The 27,892-nt window shown below is 38.8% G+C and overlaps 1 protein-coding gene across 4 annotated transcripts in view; it reads left to right on the top strand.

The window, feature by feature from the left end:
- Nucleotides 1-27,892, top strand: part of LOC126092112 (uncharacterized) — a 221,560-nt gene that overhangs the window by 179,981 nt on the left and 13,687 nt on the right. For 2 of the 4 annotated variants that reach the window (XM_049907551.1, XM_049907548.1), the window contains 3 exons: nt 7,063-7,194; nt 13,890-14,021; nt 23,890-24,021. In XM_049907551.1, coding sequence (XP_049763508.1) covers nt 7,063-7,194; nt 13,890-14,021; nt 23,890-24,021 — 396 coding nt within the window. Of the gene's footprint in view, nt 1-7,062; nt 7,195-13,889; nt 14,022-23,889; nt 24,026-27,892 lie in introns of all 4 variants that reach the window. The other 2 variants (XM_049907549.1, XM_049907550.1) reach the window with 2 other exon arrangements.

Below are 27,892 nucleotides of genomic sequence, written 5' to 3'. Positions count from 1 at the left end.
AGTGGGCATGCGGGAGGCCGGGTGGACGTACCGCCGAATTGCTCAACACGTGGGGCGTGAGGTCTCCACAGTACATCGATGTTGTCGCCAGTGGTCGGCGGAAGGTGCACGTGCCCGTCGACCTGGGACCGGACCGCAGCGACGCACGGATGCACGCCAAGACCGTAGGATCCTACGCAGTGCCGTAGGGGACCGCACCGCCACTTCCCAGCAAATTAGGGACACTGTTGCTCCTGGGGTATCGGCGAGGACCATTCGCAACCGTCTCCATGAAGCTGGGCTACGGTCCCGCACACCGTTAGGCCGTCTTCCGCTCACGCCCCAACATCGTGCAGCCCACCTCCAGTGGTGTCGCGACAGGCGTGAATGGAGGGACAAATGGAGACGTGTCGTCTTCAGCGATGAGAGTCGCTTCTGCCTTGGTGCCAATGATGGTCGTATGCGTGTTTGGCGCCGTGCAGGTGAGCGCCACAATCAGGACTGCATACGACCGAGGCACACAGGGCCAACACCCGGCATCATGGTGTGGGGAGCGATCTCCTACACTGGCCGTACACTACTGGTGATCGTCGGGGGGACACTGAATAGTGCACGGTACATCCAAACCGTCATCGAACCCATCGTTCTACCATTCATAGACCGGCAAGGGAACTTGCTGTTCCAACAGGACAATGCACATCCGCATGTATCCCGTGCCACCCAACGTGCTCTAGAAGGTGTAAGTCAACTACCCTGGCCAGCAAGATCTCCGGATCTGTCCCCCATTGAGCATGTTTGGGACTGGATAAAGCGTCGTCTCACGCGGTCTGCACGTCCAGCACGAACGCTGGTCCAACTGAGGCACCAGGTGGAAATGGCATGGCAAGCCGTTCCACAGGACTACATCCAGCATCTCTACGATCATCTCCATGGGAGAATAGCAGCCTGCATTGCTGCGAAAGGTGGATATACACTGTACTAGTGCCGACATTGTGCATGCTCTGTTGCCTGTGTCTATGTGCCTGTGGTTCTGTCAGTGTGATCATGTGATGTATCTGACCCCAGGAATGTGTCAATAAAGTTTCCCCTTCCTGGGACAATGAATTCACGGTGTTCTTATTTCAATTTCCAGGAGTGTATTTTAGAAGACACTGCCTCCACGGCTAACTTGGTTTTACATTTTATACGTGCTGCTGGTTTTTATTCTTCGGTTTAAGTTTTATTTCCTGTCTTTTGTCTCCCAGTGCTTTCTTCCCTAGTCCTTTCAGGTTAGAGATTTTAATGTGCTGCAGAGTGGCTGGCTCATCCTTTTTTATCCTCGTGATCAGACAGCCCAGGTCATCTGCTCTACTGTTTTAAGCTCTTCTGCCTGTTTCTCGTATGTCTGTGTATTTTATATCTTCTGTTGTCCCTGGTGTGTTCAGCTTTGTGTTTTTTCTTTTTGTCCCTCTCGAACTCCTGTGATGTCATTTGTATGTTTTCCATTTTATCCCATGACCTTAGTTCAATGGAACAAGGGACCAATGACCACGTAGTTTGGTTCCTTTCAACTCGAAACCAACCAACCAACCAAAGGGCATGGAATGCTCAGCCAAGGCATTTTGTTGCTTCATGACAATTCGCATTTCCATTCTGCTGGTGTCAGTCAAAACCTGATTCATCAATTTGGTGGAATCTGTGAACAGTTCTAAACAAAAGTCATGGAGAGCTCAGTCACAGCATTGTGTTGCTTCCCCATGCTGTTGGTATCACTCAAAACCTGATTCAGCAATTTAGCTGGGAGTAGTTAGATCACCCACTGTATAGCCCCAATCTCACATCTTCTGACTACCAGTTGTTCTTGAACCTGAAGTGTGATTTTGGAGAAAAGTGCTTTGACAGTTATGACAAAACAAAAAATAGTGAAACTTCCTGTGTGCTGGACCAAGACTCGAACTCGGGAGTTTGAGTCTCAGTCTGGCATACAGTTTTAGTCTGCTAGGAAGTTTCATATCAGTGCACACTCCCCTGCAGAGTGAAAATTTCATTCTGGGAACAAAAAATGGTGTTTAGCAATGGCATCTTCACTGGTGGCATCTTTCTATGAAGAGGGCATAGAGAAGTTGAAAAATATTTTAACAATGTTGTTAATTACTATGTAGAAACATAGTTTAAGGAAAGCTCTTTCTCATAAAAACAAATTTTCGTTTGAAAAACTAAATGTCATGAGCTTTTTTTTTCCTAAATTGTTCTTACTTTCCATACATGCCATATATTAAACAAAAGCAAAACTGCTCATACACTTTCCAGTGCCTCCAAAAGTCATCCTTCTTGCATGCATCCCATTCTAATTGATGATGAAACAATAGAGCAAGTCAGTGAGATTAAATTTCTTGGGGTGAGGACAGACAATAACATACAAAGGAATACTCACACAGAAAATCCACTAAAGAGATTGAGCAATCTGTGCTATTGTTTATGGGTTCTTAGACAGTTCTGTGATATCTGAAGCCCAAAAACAGTTTATTTCACTTTAGTACACTGGATTCTCTCTCAGAAATCAGGGTTTGGTAAAAATTTTGTGATGCAAAAAAGGCTTTTAAAGATAATGCAGCAGGCTTCTTCACATTCCTCTGCTAAGCCTTTTTTCAGGGAATTGAAAATACTGCCTGTTCCCTGTGAAGTACCATCTTGCAGAGTGTGGCTTAACTAAAATCAAATGTGCGAAAGGACTGAGCTGGGGTTTTAAGTATGCATCATTCACCATTTGACAAACTTTATTCAGTTAAAAAAAACACTATATATGCTAAGATAAACAGTACAATAATTAAGAAGGAAACAATAATTTGGATACTGTCAACAATTTTAAAGTAAAGCAGGGCCTTTTATCAAATTATAAATTTTTATAGACAAGTTCATAAACTGGAAATCTTTAATGTCAGATTACGACCAAATGTTACGATCGTTTAAACCACAGACTGTTCATCTTTTAACAAGGGGCACAGCTTAGGAAAGCATTAACAGGCACAAATAAGTTAAATGCATTTTTCCATTACTTTTGACACAACCATTACAAACTTGCCCCACTGGGCTGACTCAACATCTAACAATCGTGAAGCTGATGCACAATGGCCTGAGTTTTAGAATAAGAAAAAAGGTAATGTCAGGACTAGACACTGCCTCTATATCTCCAGTGAGAAAAAAATCCTGGCACTGCCATAGCTAACTTTACAATTAAGTGAGTGAAGAAACAAATTTCATATTTGACACTGTAGCCTTTTCTTTTACCCTGCTTTTTTTTAAAAAAATGAAATGAAATGATTGTATGGCATTGTTGGCCGGGAGGCCCCATGACGGAAGTTCGGCCGCCATATTGGAAGTTCTTTTGAGTTGATGCCACTTCGGCGACTTGCGTGCGTCAATGATGATGAAGAACACACAACACCCAGCCATCACGAGGCTGAGAAAATCCCTGACCCCGCCGGGAATCGAACCCGGGACCCCATGCTTGGGAAGTGAGAATGCTACCGCAAGACCACGAGCTGCAGACTGCTTTTTTTAAAAATAAGGAATAACTAAAAACAATCTGTTTGCATGTAGGCACCATGCAGAAGAAATACAGTCAACTGTGACCAAATCAAGCACGAGGTCCATAAAGCCAGTGCTGTTACAGCCCCTGGCATATAAAAGAGAGAGGGCTACTACATTAAAATAAACTATTAAACCAAAGGAATGAGCAGTTTACAACATGTGTAGTTTCTAATAGTAATTAAAAAAACTTGGCCGAGTTTAAAAACATATTACACTGTTAAAACAAGAAGTACCAAACTGGCAGAGGATAACTGGGTGCTTAGACACTTAGAATGAGAAAAACAATAGTTAACATAAAAGAGGTACTAGATTACAATTGCAGAAGTTAGTGAAGGATGACTTCCATAGACTGCTTAGGCCTTTAGAATGAGAAAAACCACAGTTATGTGAAACAGTTAACAGATTACAATTACATAACTTGGCAAGCCTTGACCACCTCAGTGAAGATGGTGCAGGCTGGTGTGGCATGTAGAAACGCAGAGTCCCATAAAGTGGCATGCCACACTGTCCGTGATGCTTGAACAGACTGAAAGTGCAGCTAAGTCTGGGCCACCACTACACACTCAACACTGCCATAGTTACAGCGCTCAGCATCAATTCCTCTCCGATTTGCAAAAGTGCCGGGAACAAGACTAGCAGGACAGTGAGACTCTTACATGGCTGGAACTATCACACTCACTTGTAAAAGTTCAATCTAACCTTTCAGCGAAGAAATGGGTTTCTCAGAGCCTAAATTCACCTTAGATGAACAAGCAACAAGGGGGCTTAATTCCACGGCCATGAATCAGCAACCAAGTACAACTAGATTACCACACGGCAAATTAATTGGTTTTAGAAGGCTTCAGTTAGCTCTATACTAAGAAAGTTGTAGAACACACACAAACTTCCCATAGTCAGTATGCCTCACCACAAATTCGAGCCATGTGCACCCTTGCTACCAAGAGAGGATGACGTCACCACCCAAGTGCAATTGGTCCCAGCTCACTACTCGCTACAGCAACACCTCACTTCCCCAATCACACCACCACCACCACCACCACCACCACCACCACCACCACCACATCCCCTAGGTAAACAGCACACTCCATACCCCAGCTGCAATTCATGCAGACAAAATGGGCACTTTATGAAAGGAAAAGGAGCTGGCACAGCCTACCCTCCATATATATGTTAGAAACTGTTACTTTTGTTAATAATAATGTGCATTTGTTTGAGACCAATAATTTTATTCACAATCATGATACACGTTGTTTAATAGTTTAGTTGGTGTGAGAAATATGGGCAGTGTGCTTTACAATAAATTACCTTTATCAGTTAGGGAAAATAGAAACTCATTTTATTTTAATTTTTGGTGTTGTTAACTTGCAGTGAATAAAGTTTTTGACTGCAAATCTAGCCTGATGGACAGTACTGTGTTCAGTTATTAGTTATCATCTCACTTAAGCCAGTTTCTCTAGCAGTCCTGTCTAATTTTTACACTTTAAAATTCCTATCTCACAGTGAAGATTGTTGTTGCGCTATTTGGAGCTGCTGCTGTTGTGGTCTTCAGTCCAGAGACTGGTTTGATGCAGCTCCCCATGCTACCCTGTCCTGTGCAAGCTTCTTTATCTCCAAGTACCTACTGCAACCTACATCCTTCTGAATCTGCTCTTGGTCTCCCTCTACAATTTTTACCCTCCATGCTGCCCACTGATACTAAATTGGTGATCCCATGATGCCTCAGAACATGTCATACCAAGTCAAGTTGTGCCAAAAATTCGTCTTCTCTCCAATTCTATTCAGTACTCCCCTGATGACCACGCTGTTTAGCGCCCGTAAACCTCAAACGCACTGCAAACGCAGTACTTCTCATTAGCTACTTGATCTACTGATCTAATCTTCAGCATTCTTCTGTAAAACCTCATTTCGAAAGCTTATATTCTTTTCTTGTCTAAACTATTTATCATCCATGCTTCACATCCATACATGGCTACACTCCATAGAAATACCTCCTGATACTTAAATCAATACTCAAAGTTAACAAATTTCTCTTCTTCAGAAATGCTTTTCTTGCCATTACCAGTCTACATTTTATATCCTTTCTGTGTCGACCATCATCAGTTATTTTGCTCCCCAAATAGCAAAACTCATCATTTACTTTAAGTGTATCATTTTCCAATCTAATTCCCTCAACATCACCTGATTTAATGTGACTACAATCCATTACCCTCATTTTGCTTTTGTTGATGTTCATCTTATATCCTCCTTTCAAGACACTGTTCATTCCGTTCAACTGCTCTTCCAGGTCCTTTGATGTCTCTGACAGGATTACAATGTCATCAGCAAACCCCAAAGTTTTTATTTCTTCTCCGTGGATTTTAATTCGTGCTCCAAATTTTTCTTTTGTTTCCTTTACTGCTTGCTCAATATACAGCTGGAATAATATCAGGGATGTGCAACAACCCTGTCTCACTCTCTTCCCAACCACTGCTTCTGTTTCATGCCCCTCGACTCTTATAACTGCCATCTGGTTTCTGTACAAATTGTAAATAGCCTTTTGTTCCCTGTGTTTGACCACTGCCACCTGCAGAATTTGAAAGAGAATATTCCAGTCAACATTATCAAAAGCTTTCTCTAAGTCTACAAATGATAGAAACATAGGTTTGCCTTTCCATAATCTATCTTCTAAGATAAGTCATGGGGTCAGTATTGCCTCACATGTTCCAATAGTTCTATGGAATCCAAATTGATCTTAACCAAAGGTCAGCTTCTACCAGTTTATCCATTCATCTGTAAAGAATTCGTGTTAGTATTTTGCTGATAGTTCGGTAATTTTCACACCTGTCAACACCTGCTTTCTTTGGGATTGGATTTACTATATTCTTCTTGAAGTCTGAGGGTATTTCGCCTGTCTGATGCATCTTGCTGACCAGATGGTAGAGTTTTGTCAGGGCTGGCTCTCCCAAGGCTCAAGTCTTAGTGTCAAACTCGTCACACAGTATCATATCAGCCATTTAATTTGGAGCTACACAACTAAAATTAACAACCAACACAGTGTAGAAACAAGAAAATAAAAATTAGCCCTATTATCTTTAGATAACAGTTACAGTGATAACTCTGAACACTTCAACAAGAAATAAAATTATGAACTGCTTTATAAACACTAAAAAATGACAGTAGAGCTCTGCATATAGACAGACAACCAAGTGGCCTCTTCTTTTCCCTATCGTATGTCATTTGTTGCTCTGTCCAGTATTTAGAGTAAAAGACAGCTAATAGTGCTAAATATGAATAAGTGACAGTGTTAATGAGGTTTAGGCAAACATACAAAGGCTGAACAAATTAACAAACTGGAATCTTAAATCTAGAATCTGAACTATTAATTGATAGTGTCGAACATAAAATTTCTATTTTAGATTTTAAAATTTTGTGACATTCCTGTGAGTAGAAACCTGTAATACCAACTTTAAGGAATACTGATTTGATTATTGGTTTTATGATAAAAATATTTGATTTACGATTTCTCTCCTTCAGATGAAAAAGAACTTGCAGTGAATGGCAGTATTGATCAAGAAAAGAAAGAATCTCAAAGTGCTATACAGAATGACCAAAGAAATACAAGAAATTGTGAATCTGATCAGTTTCCTTCAGAAATAATGACATCAGGTGGGTACAGAATATTTCATGTGATTGAGTACGACTTACATCCATTATGGAGTGGAAATGTATCATTTGTTTGTGCTTTTAAATGTTGCATTCTTTTCAAATATGCCTACAGTTGCTTCTTAATTGGCATATTTTAATTTCTGAATAATGTGAACAGTACTTCAAAAAGAAATACTTCACATTTTGGACCTTGTATCCTGAATTCAAAATTGTTTGCCTGTGCAAATTTTACTGCATCTAAATATTTCATGCAAGGCATTTGTTCTTGGCCAATATGAATAGCTGAGTTACCTTGCTTTTATAGTCATTCACGTAACTTCAATGTGTGTTTTACCTAAAACTTTTAAAAAATTGTCATGATTCGTGATTTCAGAGACTTTCTTAGCATGACTGATTAGCTGTAGGTTCACAGTTATCCATATGTGTTGCCATTTCCACTTTATGTAGAAAACCTACAAAGCATTTTATGCAGAAAACCTGCAAAGCATGCAAAATAGAACTGTCAACTCAGTTGGAGACATGGAAATGCAGAATAGGTCTTGATTTTGCAATAATGAACATTAACCAATATTCACATCTGATATCCACATATGAGCCAGAACATTATGACCACTGCCAGTCTTGAAGTTGAATGCTGCCTTGTGGCATTGCGGCTATGTGGCGTATACATGAAGCTAAGATAAATGCCCAATCACTATAGTGCTGATTTGGGTGGCGAATGAGGAAGTTCACTGACATAAGTGACTTTTACAAATGACAGTGTGTTATGCTTCAGTGCCTGGGAGTGAGCCTCTTGGAAATGGTGAAGCTATATAGCTATTCCCATGCTTCTGTCATGAGCAACAATGGAAAGTGGTTGTAGGACAATGAAATAATGAGCAAGCAACAAGGTATTGGTTGTTCACACCTTGTCATAGAATGTGGAGGTAGGAGGCTTGCCTGCCGTGTAAATCAGGAAAGGCTACAGTGAAAATCTGATGACAGAGTAGCATGCTGATTCAGGCACAAGTGTTTCACAGCACAGCATTAAGTGCACATTTTTGAACAACCAACTTCATAGTAGATGATCTCTTAAAGTTCACATGTTGATCAAGCATCTTCAGTTACAACTGCAGAAGGCACAGGATTATTGAACTGGACGGATCAGTAGAAACATGTCATGTATCTACCCAACAATAAGATGACCCTGAATCATAAGATAGTCCCACTTTTTTTAGGAGACTCCTTGTGAAAGTTTTTTTAATATATTATGACTAATCAAATGTACAATCCATTTTCTTATTACAAAGTATGTTAAGATCTACCAAATACAGTTACTACCTATTGTAAATATTTGTGGTGTTTTTTTTAGAAAGCTTATGTAATTCTCATATGCAAGTAGTTTTTCATCAAAAGTCACAGGAAGTCACTGAGATAGTGCTATTCTGCATCATAACATAAGTCTCATCCTGTTCATTGTCATGCACCATTTTGTACTTGCTTTGAAATTTGTGACACATGCGGGTGAGAAATTCGTCTTATTCGCAAGCAGTTTCATTAGTATAATGTCTCAACTAATTGGGAAATCTTAATAGCATTTCTCTTGCACATACTAAACAACCTGCTGTTCCATTTCTTGAAACCTTCCCTGATTTGGTCTGCTGACAACCTGCTGTTCCATTTCATGAAACATTTCCGGATTTGGTCTGCAGAAAGCTCGGTTTGTAGAACCAGTGATCAATATTTTATTCTTCACATGACCCACCTACAAAAATTTGCTTCTGTGAGCTCAAATTTTCTTCCTGCTGGACAGTTCTTTATAGCCTCTGCATCATAAATACTATTAACTTAAAATTAGTTTCATATTGTCTCCATGGATTAATTTTGAACTACAAACTAGCAGAGTTGCATTTGTCAACAGTATCATGGCTGTGATTAATGTTCATTAGTTATCACTACAATGTACTGTTCTTACAGCACAAAGCAACATAAATCACAACAATTTTTCATCCTCTTGCCTTCTTAGAGCTGAACTGGCAGAAATCAGACCACATTGGGCAAACAGTGCACTTCACCATTTGTTACCAATCTTGAAAACCATGCTGTCTAGCAGTAGCTGGAGGAAAAAGCTTCATCCTATAGTTGGGGAAGAAAGGTAACAGATAGCTAAACCCCATGTTTCACTCTATATACTGAATTCATAATTGTACAGCACCTGGAAACTGCAAGGTTAGTCAGCTCTTGTTGTGTTACTGTTGCGGGCATCTATCAAAAGCGGATGAAATGTGGTGAAACCACGAAGAGGTGACAAGGTGTTGGTTGTCCACACCTCATCATAGACTGTGAAGATAGGAGGCTCGCCTGCTCTGTAAAGCAGTGATTTAAACCACACCATTCAGCACACATTAACAGGGGCCTCAGAAGCACACAACCCCTTAGTATTCACATGATAACACAAAGACAGCACTTCTGATTCCATAGGGCATAGGATCGTCAATATAACACTGTGGATCAGTGGAAGCATGTCAGCTGGTCGGATGAATTACATTTCTTGTTACGTCATGTCAGTGGTTGTGTCCAGGTAAGCTGATACCCTGGTGAACGTCTGCTCATAGCATATACATGCCCCACAGATACAGGCCAGTGGGAGTAGTAGTATGCTATAGGGGAATTTCGCGTAAACTTTCATGTCACTTTTGATAGCGATCAAAGGCACCATGACTGTTGTTGACTACAAGAATATTATTGTGGACACTATTAGAAATAATGCATTAGGTAAAACAATAAGTGAAACAGAGCATTGTAATTTTTTTGGTTTTTATATTGATAAGAACATGAATTATAAGTTACATATTACAGGTTCAAGGTCTGCCATTTTTGCATTATGGATAATATCAGATTTCTTTGAAGAAAATTTCAAAAGTTGATTTAGTTTTCTTGTTTTCATTCATTAATATTTTTGAGCTTCATATTCTTGAGTAATTCGTGGCTGAGAAAAGAAAAAAAGTGTTTGTGGCACAGAAGTATGTAATAAGGTAATAAAGTATATGGTGTCCATTGTAGAGCCTCCGGTAGACAGCTCTTCTATCGTTTGTCATACTAACAACCACCTCAGAGCAGACGTACTACTGGATGAAGGTTTTGTCAACAAACAATCACAGTTCAAAAACAGCAGTAATGTTCATAAATACAATTCTAGATGGAGAAGCCATTAATGTTATACATTACTTGAGCTTAGTGGGGTGCAGATGTGTGAGGCATTTGATCATGAAAATCTGTGACCACCTACTCACTGATATAATGACTTTAATAGGTAATCAGATTAACTTTAAACAAAAACTGTTATTTTATCTGCTTGAGCCCTATCTCTGGAGTAGCATTTCTCCATATTTTTTGTGGAGAAAGTGTGTTATAACTGGTCTGTTTCACATAATATCCAGAGGACTCAATCATAATCCATGGAACATGAAAACTAAAACAAACTTCAGTGACAATGTAATCACTAAACAACTGCATGTATCACTTTAATCTGTTTACTGACTTTACATAAGAACAAAAGCTCTTAGAATTTTTGCAGATCAGTCAAAAAAATTTTACTCTCATATTGACTGAATGGTTTTTGCACTGATCTCTTTATGCTCATTTAGGTTTTCTTCAGCTTTTGTTTCTCAACAAGGTTATGACTTCAGGTAAATTTGTGATGTAGCTCTCTTTGCTTTTATGGCAGCTTCTAATATGGCTATTTAGCCACAGTGAGTCCTCCTTATGCCTCACACATTGCTCAATGTGCACTTGTCTACAGTGTATTGTTCAACGCCTCTAACTTTATCCACTACATCTTTGTCTTTCAGAGATGCATAGTAGATGGTGTCTGCTCAAATAATGTGGAATCTGTTTCTTGTCACATTTTCTGAGTACATATTTTTCTTACTTTTCTTATCATCCCTTTTTACACCTGTAGTTGTTTATGCTACAATGACCATATGATCACAAATGGTGTCTACTTGGTTATTAGGAGCTCTAACACACCGCCCTCACAAACTGATACTGTAACCAACTGCTCAAAGTAATTTTCAAAAAACAACAATGGAAAATCCAGGATGGAATGTAACGGTATTATGAAAAGGATAGTTGCTACACACCATATGGTGGAGATGCTGAGTTGCAGATAAGCATAACAAAGAGACTGCCAAAAACAAAAAATAAGCTTTCAGCGGACAAGTCTTTCATCGAACACAACTCGCACACACAAGACCATAGTCTGTGCTGAGGTCACACTTAGCAACCAGAGACTGTGTGTGTGTGTGTGTGTGTGTGTGTGTGTGTGTGTGACTCAGCATCGGTGCCATATGGTGAGTAGCAACACTGTTAATTTGCAAAAAAAGACATTCAAAACAATCTCACTCTAATCCCTATCCCTGACACTTAATTTAATTATGCCAGTGTCCTATTCTACATCTGGAAAATAGAAATATCCCTGTACGTGTCTTACAGTAGCAGGACCAGGAAATTATTATGTTATGCATTCTGCCATTCCCAAAGCTAGTGGTCCATAAAAGCATCCATTTACCATGTTTGCCCCACTTCTGAGCTCACCTGTGCCTGGATTATGTCACATTCAGAATCTGTGATAATGTTACTAGATATTATGATGTTCTCTACAGCAGTGAATACGCTGCTACCTTTGGTATCTGACCTATCCATGTTGTATATTTTCCAATATGAATTTAAGATTTCCTTACTATTCACTTTCAATTTCATCCAGTTTTCTATTGTTAGTGCCCACCTAAGTAACTGAGTGATCATTATAGATGACTGTGATCCCATGGGCCCAGGTTCTATTCAAGGTACTGCTACAATTTTTCCTTGGTGAGAGGACTGGAACGTGTTCCACAGAGCCTTGTGATGCAAATTGTGGAGCTACGTGGAGCTACTTTAGTGAGAAGTAGCAGCTTCCAGATCTGCAAAGCTGACAACTGCCATGAGAGTAGTGTGCTAACCTCACATCGTTTCATACTTTATTCAAATGACACCATTGGCAGAGGATGACAAGGTGGTCAGTCAGTCCTGGTAGACCTGTATGAGGCCAAAAGAAAGGAGCTTTTCTTCTTTTTTCTGTTGCTAGTAGTGCATGGACTAAAATAATACTGAGGTGTTACCCTAGATGCTTCTGAAGTTAACTAGTATCACATTCATATTTTCTCTTTCTGGTCTTCAAGGGAGAATGTGGATCTCTGCACTTATGTTACAATCTACTCCTCTTCACAATTACAGTAAGCAAGCTATCATCAAGTATAGGAAGTTTCTGCTTCCTGTGTGATGAATTCCTGACCTATTGAGGGGAGGGTGCAAGAATAAAGTGAATGGGGACCTGTACAGTTCTCTTAATCCATAGTTGACATCAATAAATCAACAACAGAGAGTCCCAACAAATTGCCTAAGCTTTTGGTTTATGCCTACATGGCTCCAAACCAGAGGACCTTGATTGTTACTGGTTCGAAGGTGGAAATTGTGAACATGTTTCCACCCCACATGTGAGGCCAGGTGTCCTTGCTAATACAGCAATCTGCCTAAAGGAACTGAAGATGGCCCCAGCGGCAGGTATCATTTGTGATAACATGAGCTGTGATTTATAGCTGGCCGCACCCAGTGCATTCAACAGACCATTTTTCCATATCTCAGGTGAGGTATCCTACAGTGAGTGCAGACTAACCATCTTTTCTGATATTTCTGCTATTTTCCTTAGGGACTCCATTTCCAGCGTACCTAATGAACCTCTATGCTTGTCAGAACTTTGTAGGAAAATCCCATGTGGGCTTCGATAATCTGTTGAGAATAGGAAGAACCACTTCATAGGGATACAGGCTCAGTCTTCCACTTACAGATACACAAAATTTCAATGTCCTGCTGTTAATCCTCAAGTGAGGAGAAAAATGTCAGATTATACTCAGTAGCATCAGGTTTTAGAAGTGCTAAAAGTGCCTCAGCTTTCGTCTCAGGGAAATAGCTTGAAATATGTCAGCTGTAGCCAATATGGCTTACAGCTATGTCTAGACAGTGGCCAGTTTCCTTAGTTTCTGCACACAACTAGCTTATTGCCTAACCATTTTTTATTATACAGAATTGTATAAAAACACAAAAGAATGTGCTAACCCAAGAAGTCAGAGCATAACTGATGGGACTCCAGCAACAAGAGCTACATTCTCATTCTTGTTGCACTGTTATAAGTGTGACACTACACTACTAAAATTAATCAGCAACAAAGAGAAAAAGCAAGTAAATAAAAATTAGGTCTAGTAACTTTCAGATAACAGTAACAGTGATAAATCTGAACACTTCCACAAGAAACAAAAGTACAAGCTGGTATATAACCAATAAGCACTGACAGTACTGCCCTGAACACAGCCAGACAAACCAATGTGCTCTCCTTTCCCTGTAATATGTCATTTGTTGTTCTCTCTCCAGTATTTAGAATAAAAGGTGTCAATGAGTTATTAACAAAATCATAAAGGTTGAACATATTGACAACCTGGGATTTAAAATCTAAAATGTGAAGTATGAAATTATTGTTATGAAATACCAAACCTGTATTCTAAATTCTAGATTTTTTTGTGACATTCCAGTGCATATAAGTCTGTAACCTCATCTTTAAGGAAGACTAATTTAATTGTTAGTTTTATGGTAAAAATAAATGATTTACAATTTCTCTCCCTTAGATGAAAAAGAACACACAGTCTATAGTATTATCAATCCAGAGAATAGTGAACCAGAAAGTGATTTACAGAAAGACCAAGGAAATATGAGAAACTGTGAATCTGATCAGACTCCATCAGAACTAATTAAATCAGGTAGGTCAAGGAACATTTCATGTAATTGTGTACTACTTACATCTTGTACTACAGTTTGGAAATGTATCATTTGTACTTATAGGTGTCTGCAGTTGCTTCTTATGTTAGTACATTTTAGTTTCTGCATAGTTTGAACAATAGTGTAGTAAAGAAATAACAAGGAGCTACTTCCTTTTCTTGACTCTGTACACTGACTCATAATTATTGTGCCTGTATACATTGCCTCAAATTGTATATTTCACAAAACACGTTTGTTCTTATACTTGCAACTTCCTTCACTGTTCTGTGCATGTTGATTTTGTACTGGGTGTAATTCTCTCCTGGAGAGCTATGGCTGTCTGAAGTTTTGATTTGTAAGTCACTTTGTTTGTAAATCTGTGTTTCCTGTATTCCCATTTCTTCCAGATCCCGTAACACCTGTTGGATCCTGTGTACTTTGGTCCTCTTCATTACAAGAAATTATATTATCTGGCATGTTAATCTCTTCTCTTGACAGTGCCTGACATTATCTTTATGTTAGTTAACAATTCCTGGTTCATTCACCTTCTTTATTGACAGTCTCCTGTTTTTCGAAGGTGTTCTGAGAATCCTCTGTTTCACAAGGTCTAGCCTCTTAGGTAACCTGATTGCCACAAATTTTAAACTTTCTGCTGTGTATAAGGCTTCAGGGCTGATCGCTGTCTGCTAATGACTCATATTTATGTTGGTCAAAAGATTCTTCTTATTGTGGATGTTCATAGAGTGCATGCTGACTTCATCATATTCATATGCGCAAGTATTTGAGTCTCTCTGCCTTCTTAATTTTCCCACATTCTCTTGTCATCCAACTTGAATCTGTTTTGATATTTGTCCATATACTGTATCTTCTTGATGGAGACATGTATGTTATTTTAGTAGCTTGCCTCTGTAGTTGCATGGTTTGGTTAGTCGCCTCTTCTAATGATTCTGGTAACATCACAATATTGTCACCAGTTTCCAGACAAATTGCCAATATTCTTTTTTTCCCCCAGAAGTCCAGTCATATTCCACTCACTCCTTACATTACTTGTCACCATTACCTGACAATTTGATGAAGGACACAGTTACAGAACAAAGCAGATTCCCTGACTGACCCCATATCAATTGTAAAGGACACTGAAAGCTATTCTCTGAACTTGACTTTGGATGTCATATTGCTTAAGGTCTGTGTAAACAATCCACTGGATTTTCTATCCAAACTCATCTCCTCCCAAATTTGGAACAGTATTGGACTACATTCAGATTCACAGGTCTATGAGTATCATTCAGAATTCTTGTTTCTTTGTTTTTGATACACAATAACCAATTTCATATTCAGGATTTTCATCTCACATACTCTCACCCTTCTGAAGCCTCCTCAGTACTCACCAGTTTGTGGATTACTCACAGCTCACAAAGAATGCTATTCGGATGCCGGCACAAGCATTTTGCTACTTTTCAGAGCACATTGTTGAACATGGAGCTCTGTTGTAGGATGGTGCATGCAGGAAAGAAGTAGATACCCAGATAGCATGGAACAATAGAAATTTATTTCTATAAAAAAGCAGCAAGAAAACATGAACAAGGGAATACCGATTCTCTATGAAAGAACACAAGAGATTGGCCTTATCTAATGAGAATAATTATTAAGCATTTAGTATAGTTCTACAAAGTGTGAGAGAAAGCACACAGTCTGTCACCATAGGTAACTCTACAAGGTGAGAATCAGTCATGCTCACCTTTGTCCCAATCAGTGATGCACTGGCGTTGTCTTGGTCTGGGAGCACTGCATCATAGACTTTGTAACATGCCAGGCTGTATCCTCACCCAGGGCACCACATGTAACGTGCCAGGCTGTTTCCTCATTTATTAGTGCCACTTAAAGTTCACGTCACAACTGGATGTACCGGTATTGAAACATTTTCTCACCCAGTAGATAGTGCGCAGTGTTTTCGACCTACCTTGCTTTGTTTATTCAATATTGTCTTCTCTGTAGCTGCGTCCATCTCATCTAAATCACACTGAAATTAAGAAGCTAGGATCCTCGGTTAAGTTTTCCAAAATAAAAACTCAAGATCGTATTCATTGTTGAACATTTATGTCAACCACAGTACGATTTATTAGTTATTACTCGCACACACAATATTCATGTGACCAGGCCTCTTACACTTAATTGTCACATTAGGTAGGTCAAAAAATTCCAGTATTTAACAATGTTCACAATTACACTTTTTTGGTACGACCGGAAAAATGAACTGACTTGCGCACTTTTGCTCCAAGAGAATCTGACCGAGAACTAACTAAGAACTGCACCAGCTCGGACCTTATATAGACGAGTGCTTGAATATTTGACTATTTCTGTTAATATATTTTAGTTTATAATTTCCCAGGGTTAAAATGATCCTTTCTAACTGGTTTTGAAGTTAACTATTGGGTTTTATTATTTAAATAACATGAGTGAGCTATATCACTTTAAATGCGCGGAAGTAACTTGTGCATCTGTCATGGGAATTCCTGATTTATAACCACGGTGGCCCTTTTGAACAATAATTTTTACATATTCAAATTTACTTAATTATTAATTAATGCACTTACAAAATTGAGACTGGAGTTATTTTAGATAGAAAAATAAAGGTAGCAAAAGTATTGAAACAGATCTCTGAATTATTTGGTAGTTTGGTCACAATTGGCACTGAAAGTCATACAGGCTACAGATTTTAAGTCTTAATATCTATTTAACTAATGGACTTTAGGTTAATTTAAACACTTTGCTGGAATCAGTAAAATTTAGGCTTTCTTTTGGATGCAGTCTTATAGCTGAATTTGATCTATTAGCTCACTCGAATTTTACTTAATATGCACAATATGCGTCATTGTCCATAACTGTTAATAGTATGCATTTCCAATAAAACTGATTATCTCATTACTTAGTTCATTGCTTAACTAAGTTACTGAAGGAGTGTAAAACCAAAACAGGATAGCAGTGGGCAACCCTGCTTCGTTACAACTTGTCTTTTACTTGGAATCAAACTCAGCATTTGACTGCAGGCAGCAATCCTATGAAGGCTGTTTAGCGTATGGATACCATGAAGTGGGTGGCATCACATGATTTGGCAGATATGAAATTGTGCCGGCTGTGACCAGTGATCATGGTGCCCTCCTTACTGCATTGCATTGATGTCAGGCAGCATCGGCTGTAGGCGTCTGGCGAGAGAGCGACTGCACAGGGCAAAGTTGTGTGGTGGGTCTGCTGGGTCATCAGGTACCAGTTGTACATGGCAGTTTCTGTGGAAAGTAGCGTGTTCCTATGTTTACTCAGTAACATTATCAGTTATGGTTGCTGTGGGCTTGATAATTGAAATTAGACCATCAGTCAATGGGAATGTGTCACTTGGTCAGATGGACCACATGTCTTATCATATCATGTCGATGGTTATGTCTAGATATGCCATCATCCTGGGAATGTCAGCTCAAAATGTGTCATGGACATAGGCAAGTGGGGGCACTATTGTGTAACAGGGCAATACCACCTGGCTTCTGTGGCACCTGCAATAATGGTCAACAGCACCATGATAGGTGTCATCTACATGAAAATTATTGTAGCCTCCATTATAAAAAATACATGTGGTTACATCAATAAATGAATCAGAATATTGTACAGTCTTCAGTGTTTTATGTTAAAAAGAACTTGAACTGGTAGTCACAAGTTTCAGGTTTCCTTAAAACGATAAGCTATGCAATTTTTGCATTATAGATAACATAACATTTTTAGATGAAAATTAAAGAAGTTACGTAGATTTTCTATATTCATTCACTAATGTGTTTTGTTGTTGTGTTCTTGATAACTCATCACTGAGGAAAGAAGTGTTTGTTGCAAAGGAGCTGTAATAAGGATAATATATGGTGTCCACTCTAGTGGCTCTTGTAGACAGCTTTTATAAAGTTCATCATACTAACAACAGCCTCACAGCAGATTTACTCCTCTATGAAATTTATTGTCAACAAACATCACAGTTAAAAAATGACAGTAACATATATAAGTACAATTCTAGAAAGAGGAACCAATAACACTATCCATTACTCAGGCTTAGTGTGACACAGAAGTGTATGGTATTCAGCTATAAAATCTTTGACCACCTACCCACTGATGAGACAAATGTAATAGATAACCAAAGTACCTTTAAACAAAAACTATTATATTATCTTCTTTACAACTGCCTCTGTGGAGTATCGTTTACTATATTTTTCAAATAAAATGTGTATTGTAATTGTGAAGCTGGCTCATTTCACATTGTGCCTGAGAGAACACAGTTATGGTCCATGGAACATGCAAATAATTTAACTAATACGAACTTCAGTGCCAGTCTGCTCACTAAGTAACTCTATGTATCACTTTCATTGGTTTATTGACTTCACATAACAACAAAACCTCCTAGGACACTGCTCATATCAGTTAACAAAACATTATTACCAGAATCATTAGACACTTTTTACGTTTCTCTGTTAAGATCATTTTGCTTTTGCTCAGCTTCTGTGTGTCGACAGGGCTTTGACTTCAGTTAAATTTGTGATGAAGCTCAATTTGCTTTTGTGGCAGCATTTAATATGGCTACTGAACCATGTAGGATCCTTCTAATCCCTCACAAATTGCTCTGCACACAAGTGCCTACAATGCATTGTGCAATGCTGTTAAGTTTTGTCCACTACCTCTTTATTCCAAGAGCTGAATGTTTCTTATCCCTGAAGACAAAAAGATCCTACCTTTCTAAACATTCATTTTTACCTCTGTAACAGACATAAGTTGTATGGTCACTGTAACAAAAATTCTGGTCTGATAGTTACCAGGAATTCTAAGAAACTGCTCTAATTAACTACTCAAAGTTATTTTCAGAAAAGACATTAAAAACAATCTCAATTAAATCACTATCCCTGGCACCCATTTCAGTTACGCCAATGTTCCATAGCTGAAAAAAATGAAATCTCCCTCTACACATGTCACAAAAGCTTACCAAAAAATTTAACACAGTATACTTCAGTTTCTCTTAAACATTCTGCCACTATAGCTCTTGAGTCGAGTGGTGTATAAAAGAACCCATTTACCATTTATGATGCTACTTTAATGCTCACCTTCACATAAATTATTTCACATTCAGAATCTGTGATAATCTTACCAGATATTATCACATTCTCTATTGCAATAAATATGCCACTATCATTGACATCTAGTCTGTCACCAATCTGAATTGAAGATATCACTGCTGATCACTTCAGTTTCACCAAATATTCATTTCAGTACCCTATTTGGATTTCATTACTGTTAATGGATTATAATTCTGAATCTTATCATAGATGTTTCTGCAGTCAAATAGTACCAAATTAACATAGTCTCTTTCTGATCTGCAAGGATGAAAGCTGTTCTTCACATTTAACGTGGGTGGTCCACTCCTTCCTCCAATTACAGCATATACTTAATCACCAAGCATAGGGACTACCTGCTTCCTCTGTGGTATATGGCTGATCTTTTGAGGTGGTAGGGGCAAGAGGAATGGGAGGGTGAGCTCTGCAGTTGGTTCTACCAAATAGTGAACACCAAGAAATCCACATCAGAGATTATCAAAAAATTGCTTGTCCTTGTGCTTTATACCTTCCACATGGCTCCAAACCAGATGACTGTGACTGGTTCTGGTAGAAAGTCAGAAACTGTGAACCATGTTTGCACCCTGTGTGTAAGGATAGTTATATTCATTAATACAGGTGACAAAATTGGCGGTGACAAAATTGTGAAACTGATAACACAGCTCTTCAACAAAATGATACATGGAGATTCAATACCCAACGAGATGAAGCTAGGTTACATTAATACAATATTTAAGAAAGGGGATCGCAAAATTTGTTCAAACTATCGAGGAATTTGTGTTACAAACACATTAATGAGAATTTTTGCAAAAGTAATTAAAAACAAACTGGAAAAAAATTTTAGAACCCAAGAAGAACAATGTGGATTCACAGCTGGGAGATCATGTGTAGACCATATTTTCACATTACGACAGATTTTGGAGAAACATAGGGAAAAATCAAAAAATATAGGATTAATTTTCATAGATCTAGAAAAAGCTGTTCCAAGAAAATTACTTTGGAGAGCACTACATATGGCAAACATAAACCCTCCCTTGATTAAAATAATACAACAGATGTATAAAGGTAACATTTGCCAAGTGAAAGTTGGTAATAAACTTTCACAGAAATTTAGACCAAGCAAAGGCCTTTTACAAGGCTGTCCCATGTCACCATCATTATTTAAAATCTATATAGATATTAGCTAGCCTTAGAACATGGTCTCGTAAATGTAATAGTATAGGATTAGAAATAAGAGATGGAGTTTACCTACATCATTATTATTTGCTGATGATCAAGTAGTCGTAGCACAAGATGGAGAGGATGCTAACTATATGTGCAATCAACTAGCAGTAGCATACAAAACTTGGGGTTTGAAGATTAATTACGAAAAAACAGAATACTTGACTAATGATTCAGATGAGCTATACATTGAAGGAAAGAAAATCAAAAAGATAAACACTTTCTGTTATTTAGGATCCATTTTAGAAATCGAGGGAAAATCAGAGTCAGAAATCAATAAAAGAATTAGTAGCGGACGGAGGGTCATTGGGATGCTTAACTCAGTCTTATGGAGCAGGAATGTAATGAGCAGAACTAAAAAACTAATATACAAATCCATATTAGAGAGTGTGGTTCTGTATGGAACAGAGACCTGGACAATTAACATGAAGCACATTAAAAAATTACAAGCTCTAGAGATGGACTTTTGGAGAAGATCGGCAAGAATCTCCAGGAAAGAAAAGATAAGGAACACCAAAGTAATAAGGAGAATGGAAATAAAAGAAAGAATATATGATGTAATGGATAGGAAGAAATTACAGTGGTACGGGCATATACGACGAATGGAGAAAACCAGGATACCAAAATTGATACTGGAGTGGGAACCGGAGGGGAGAAGAAGAAGAGGACGACCTATGACAACCTGGCTCCAAAATGTACAGCACACAATGAGGAGAATGGGCGCAGAGGAAGAGGACACACAAGATCAAAACACCTGGAGAAATATTTTGAGATTATAGTTTAAGAACGTTTATTGTTTGTATTGTAATTTCCAAGTAAATTATTATGTTGGAGATAAGCCTCTGTAATGAGGAAAAGCTCAAAATAATAATAATAATAATAATAATAATAATAATAATAATAATAATACAGGAACTTTACTATGTGCCTAACATTGGTGTTCCCAATATCCATCTGCGTTTCTCCAGACTTTCTAGGAGAATCCTGTGCTGGCTTGAATGTACTGTTGTAAATGAAGAGCGTATCTTTTGCTAAGGCGTAAGGGGACAGCCATGTAGCCCCAGTACCCTCATTACCCTCATTTGTCTTCTTTCCACCTAGAGAGATACAGAACTGCAGGCTCTGCCATTTGCCTTCAGGTGAAGATAAACAGCCAGATTATGCTCAGTAACATCAGTGTTTGTAGGGTTTTTAGAAGCACCAGAGGTGCCACAGATTTCACCCCAAATGTTGCTTGAAGACTGTCAGCTGTGACCAACATATCCTCAAGGTGTTTTGAGTGACCAACTTCCCTTGCTTCTACATGTGACTAGTAGAGTGCCTATCAGTTTATTACTGTACAGAACTGTATAACAACACAAAAGGATATGTTGATCCAAGCAGTCAGAGCCTAACTGACTGGACAAGAAGAGCTAAAGCTACTTAAGTGGTGTAATGTTAGGCTAGTAAAATTAACATCCGTACCACACAGTTTCCCATCAGATCACCGAAGTCGATCACTATTGAGCATTGCCAATACTTGGATGGGTGATGTCCAAGTATGTCACATGCAGTTAGCAATTTTCACTTTGCCTTTATGGCAGAGGGGTCAGCAGGGTTGGTGGCATAAAGTTCCTGATCGCCAGTCTGTGCACCAATGTCCTGGATTAAATTCCAAACCTAGTTAGGGCATGCGACACTGGTGACGGTGATCTGCCGTCGGATGTGGATATTAAGCTCAGGGATGTCCTCGGTGCTATTCAAGACGAGTTGGCTATGTGGTGGCACCAGGCTCACCCTCTCCTTCTCTCACATCTTTATTTATTCATCATCATCTTTAACTTTGTACCCTTCAAAGTAATTCCCCTCAGATATAATACACTTATGCCAGCACTTTTTCCAATCTTGGAATCACTGCTGGAACTAACTTTTTGTTATGGTGTTCAACTCCTTCAACAATTCTGTTTTTATCTCATCAGTGGTGACAAAACAATCTCCTTTCGTGGTTCTCTCCAGCCTCAGGAATAGAGAAAACTCACAGTGGGCCACACCCGGCAAATACAGTGGCTGAGGCAACGTAACGGTTTTGCATTGAGGTGTGAGGGGGAGCATTATGATGATGCAATTTCCATGAGTGGTTTTGCCACAATTCTGGTTGTTTCCTTCAGGTCACTTAATGCAAATGGCACATAAGTTCCAGGTAATATTCCTTATTGACCATACGACCATAATGCAGGAATTCATGATGCACTAGTCCATTGTAATCAAAGAAAACAGTGAGAAGAACCTTCACACGTGATTGAACTTGACAAATTGTTTTTGGTCTTGGCTTATAACCTTCTTTAAAAGTTCTGGATTGTTGTCGGCTTCATTCAGCAATTTCTGTGCAAACTTGTTTTTGGTCGAAATTCAACAGTTTCGAAACGGACTTTGCTGCTACATGTTTCATGCCCAAAACATCTAAAAATAATTGCTTGGCATGAGCCAAAGGACATGCCAACACAATCAGCAACCTCTCTGACAGTGATTCGGCAGTTTTCCAGAACAATTTTCTTTATTTCTTCTATTTTGTCTGTAATTAATGTGCTAGGGCATCTAGGGCAGTTTTCATCTTCAACATCTTCTCGACCCTGTTCGAAACATTTTTGCCACTCATAAACTCTTGTCTTACTCAGAATAGATTTGCCTTCACATAAGAATAGATTTGCCAAAAGCGACAGTCAATATTTTGAATGTGATGTTGCAACCTATTCTATTTTTCAAGTAAAATTTAATGCAAATTTTTGTGATCTATCTTTTTCGAAAGTAAAAATTTTCTGTGCTTTCAAAAACACATACATTATTTTCAACTGTCAACAAAAACTAAATATTCAAAACACCTGAAAATGCAAACATAAGAATATGTGTACCAACCAGATTTAAAACGCACATTAATCATGTATGCTTAAGAGTCACACTAAAACAACACAAAGTGCTCACACACTGGTGTGAAGGTTAGAAAGCACCTTTCCAATTCAGGCAATTGAACCTGCCCATTAGGGTCTCCCAGCCAATAATGCCCTATGACTTTACTTTTTCTAAAATTAGTGGTGAACAAAGAGTAAAAACAAGAAAACTGAAGTGATTTGTAGTGTCTTGTAGATAACAGTAAAGTGAGATCTCTGAACACCTTTACACAAAATAATAGGGTTCTGTTGTATAAGCCATAAGCACCGACACTACGTCACTGCATAGAGACAAACCTTTTTGTGTCAATGCCCTTCTTTTATCGCTCCAATATTTAGTGTAAGAGAGCTAATAGTTTTGAAAATGCAAAGAATGCCACTATTATTTAGTGTTTATCAGAGAGATGGGGAACAAACATATTAACAATGTTGCATTTTAAATCTAAAATCTAAACTCAGAAATTATATTTCCAAAATATCAAATTTCTGAAATATTTGTGACAATTGCAGTAGAAATGCACAACGACACTTAAAGAAAGGCTAATTTAGTTTATGGTAAAAATATCTGATTTACAATTTCTCTCTCTCAGATGAGGAAGAACTTACAGTGAGTAGTAGTATTAACCCAGAGAAGAGAGAACATGAAAGTAATGTACAGAAAGAACAAGGAAATACAAGAAATTGTGAATCTGGTCACTCCCCTTCAGAACTAATTAAATCAGGCAGGTACAGAACGTTTCATGTGATTGAGTACTACTTATGTATTCTGTTATCAGATGGGAATCTTATCACATGCTTGCTCTTTTAAGTGTTGTATTCGTATTATAAGCATCTACAGGTGCTTCTTGTGCTACCACATTTTAGTCCTTGCTTCACATGAACAATAGCACAAATATAAAAAAGAGATTTCCTCCAACATTTTTGCCTCTATACCTGAATTGAAAATTATTGTGCCTTAACACAACTCCATCTATCTAAATATTTCATGAAAGGCATTCATTCGTGGTAATATGAAGAGCTAACTGACCTTATTTCAATGACCATGCTCTTAACTTCTTCTTCTTCTTCTTCTTCTTCTCCTCCTCCTCCTCCTCCTCCTCCTCCTCTTTCATTAGGATCCTTCAGGATCACATGTGGCTTGTTTTGCATGTCTTCTTTCTTCCCAATACCTCTTCATTCTCTCGCTTCTTCTGTTTCTTTCTTCTTCTGTTAAGAACACTTTGCTTTTTGTGTCTGGCCACTTGTGACCAACCACCAACCATTTATACTTCTCCCTGTCCTGTACTACTGCCTGCAGAGTCCTTTCTTTTATTCCTCCAGCCTTTCAGTCATCTCTGTCTTCCTTCACCCAGTTGTTTCCCATATGACATGTTGCATTCCATATCATCGTAGTTGACCTCTCCTTGCCCATCCTCATGATGGGCCCAACAAATCGTAACCTCCTCTTCCGTATCTCGCTGGATATTGGTTCAGTATTTTCATATAGTTCCTGTTGTGTTCTTTGTATCCACATATCCTCATGTATTTTGGTGCTGCATATGTCTCTGAAAATTTTCCACTCCTCCTCCAACTGTATACAAGCTCTCTTGCCAAGTGTGATCATTTCTGATGCATACAGACCAGCATTTCTTACAGTTTCTATGTAATGTCACAATTTGGCATTCCATGACAGATTTTTCTTGCCATATGTTGTTTTCACTGCATACCGAAGCTTCTGCAAAAGCTGTGCCCTGTCTGCTGTCCTACTGTTGCTCTGTATACCACCAGTTCAGTTATCTTCTCCCCCAAATAATGAAAACTGTTGACTTTCTCAACCACTTGGCCTTGTATCTTGCAGCCAGACTCAGTGTTCAATGTCTGGGTCTTCTTATTTGCAATCTTCAGTCCAACCTTCTCTGCTGTTTTGACTAAATTTTTTAGTGCTGTCTTTACCTCTTTTTCTGTCTCATTCCAGAGTGCCACATCATCTGCGAATGCCAGGCAGTCCACTGTTGCATTATGTTTGACCTTGTACCCTATTTGCACACCTTTGATCTTAATTTTACTATTTAGTTGCCTCCTCTGTCTCACTACTTCGTCCAAAACCATGTTAAATAAAATTGGTTACAGTCCGTCCTCTTGTCGGACTCCTGTTTTTATTTTGAAGCTGTCTGATGTGTACTGCGATGCCTGATCCTGGCAGTAATGTCGCTTAACATTTCCTTTATTATTGTGTGTGTTGTAGCATCCAGTCCTCTATCTTCTAACACATCAAACAGTGAACATCTGTCAATTGAATCGTAAGCCTTTTGGAAGTCCACAAGTGTCACTATTATCTGTTTTCCTTTCATGTGTCCATGTTCTCTTATCGTTTTTATTCCAAATATCTGTTCTGTACAGTTCCACCCTTTTTTAAAGCCACACTGGTACTCTCCTACTGTTGGCAACAGTCGTTCTTCAACTCTGCTCAGCAAGATTCTCAACAAAACCTTGTACCCTATGTTTAAGAGAGAGGTGCCCCTGTAGTTATCCAGTACTTTCTTGTCCCCTTTCTTGTGTAGTAGTATTATAATGGCTTCTTTCTAGTCTATGGGTATTTTCTTATTTCTCCAGATATCCATTATTATATTGTACTTAACTTAATTATGTATTTTGCTTTAAACTTCAGAGAATTGGTTTGCTTTGCTGTGTGATTTCAGAGGTTTTCTCAACATTACTGATTAGTTGCATGTTTACAGGTATGCAGCTGTGTTGACAATTACATTTTGTGTAATGGAATCATCAGCATAGCTGGAAACATAGAAACACACCTGTGATTATGTTTCTGCAATAATGAACATTAATCATTATTCACAGCTGACGTATCTTGACAGAGTAGCATCTTGTGAGTCCATCATGGAAGCACATGAAATATCAGAGGTCATAAAACTTTGCAGAGCTCTAGTAATTAATTGGTGGTGGATGGGTAGGAGTTGGAAAGAAGGGCACTGTTGTGTGGTTTCCTCAAACAACTTTTACACATTGATGTGTCAGTTAAGCACATATATCCAAAAGTTGAATCATACTGGCAACAGCTAATAACTATCATGATGATTTTGTACATCAGCAGAATTATGAATGATGATAACTGTGTGATATTTTTCTGAAATGTACAGTCATCATGTGAATGTTGGTGCTCAAGTATGGAGTTGCTTGTCAGTAATTATGCATTAGAGTTTGAAGTATCAAAACAATATCAGGCCTGTGGGCTTCTTGGACAGAAGTTCTGGGCATATATGTCGTGTCATGAAGATAATGGTTTATAAAAGTCTTGTTAAGGACATCCCACACAAAACTGGCATGCATCACGCCTGAGATTCAAGTAACAATGAACTAACATTAGAAATGCTGGAATGGTGGCTGTGGGCATCCAAGCATCGCTTACGTCATGTAATGACATTACCAGCAACAGGCTGTAATGCGGCAGGCGTGATGATGTTGATTTTCCTGGTGACGTTCCATTTAAGATTGTATATTTTGTGAGAATTGTGAGCATGCACTTTGCTTTTTGAGGGGGGGGGGAGGCGGGGGGGGGGGGGGGGGGGGGGGGACAGGCCTGTACTGACAAGCCTGTCTCCAGGAACATGTTGCTGAGGTGGGCCGTCCTTTGGTTGGATGTATGAGCAGTTGCTCCATATTGTTGGAATGCCCTATACAACTTCTCTAAATCTGTTAATTTTGCAAAGAAAGAATCAATGTGCTATAGATATCTGGCATTGTTTAAGGTGTAATTGAAAAATATGGAGCCAATAATGCGCATGCCATGCAACACACACCAAACATCTATCTCCCCTGAGTCGAGTGGTTCTCCAAGCAGAATATGAGGGTTGTCCTCCAACTATTATCTGCAGTTCTGGGAGTTTACATAACCTGACAAATGAAACCAGGCCTCATTTGGCATGAAGTAAAGAAAGGGGTTCAAGTAACTTTTAGCAATTGATGTTAAAAGCTAGTTTCAGTAATGAACTCTCTTTTTTCCCTCATCCTCACCCCCCCCCCCCCCCCAACACACACACACACACACACACACACACACACACACACACACACACACACACATACACAGACACAATAGGTTTTTAATTACATATATTTTAGTATATGCTGACATGATGTACAAGATACGCCAATCTGCTGTGAAATAACTCCTTACCGACTTGTGGAACTTATCGTAATGTTCGTGCAAATTCTGTAATTCTGTCTGTAGTTTCAGGGGTCCTCACTGTCAGTCGCCTGTTCCTCTGCATATTCTGAATGAAACCTACAGCAGCTCCCTTTCTTGTACAGGTCTTGAATAGAGCTGGTTGTGGGGAGTTTCCTACTAGGATACTTCACTTGAAACATTTCATTACATTTCTTGATGGAGCCTGCCTTTATGTAACAATCCACCATATCAATTAGCTGTTCTAATACGAGCTGCCCCATTTCTGTAACAGCTCAACAATAAAAACTCCTCACAACAAATGATACATCAACACAAAGCTGCACTTAACTTTCTGATAAAATGCCATGTAGCCGACTTTCAAGACAATTTTGCCACTTTATAAGCAATTCGACTAGAGGTGATTAACCAAT

This window comes from Schistocerca cancellata, chromosome 7 (genome assembly GCF_023864275.1).
Source record: "Schistocerca cancellata isolate TAMUIC-IGC-003103 chromosome 7, iqSchCanc2.1, whole genome shotgun sequence".
In the NCBI taxonomy this organism is placed as follows: Eukaryota; Metazoa; Arthropoda; class Insecta; order Orthoptera; family Acrididae; genus Schistocerca; species Schistocerca cancellata.
Note: the sequence above shows the minus strand (reverse complement) of the source record. Positions and strands in the feature narration are given on the sequence as shown.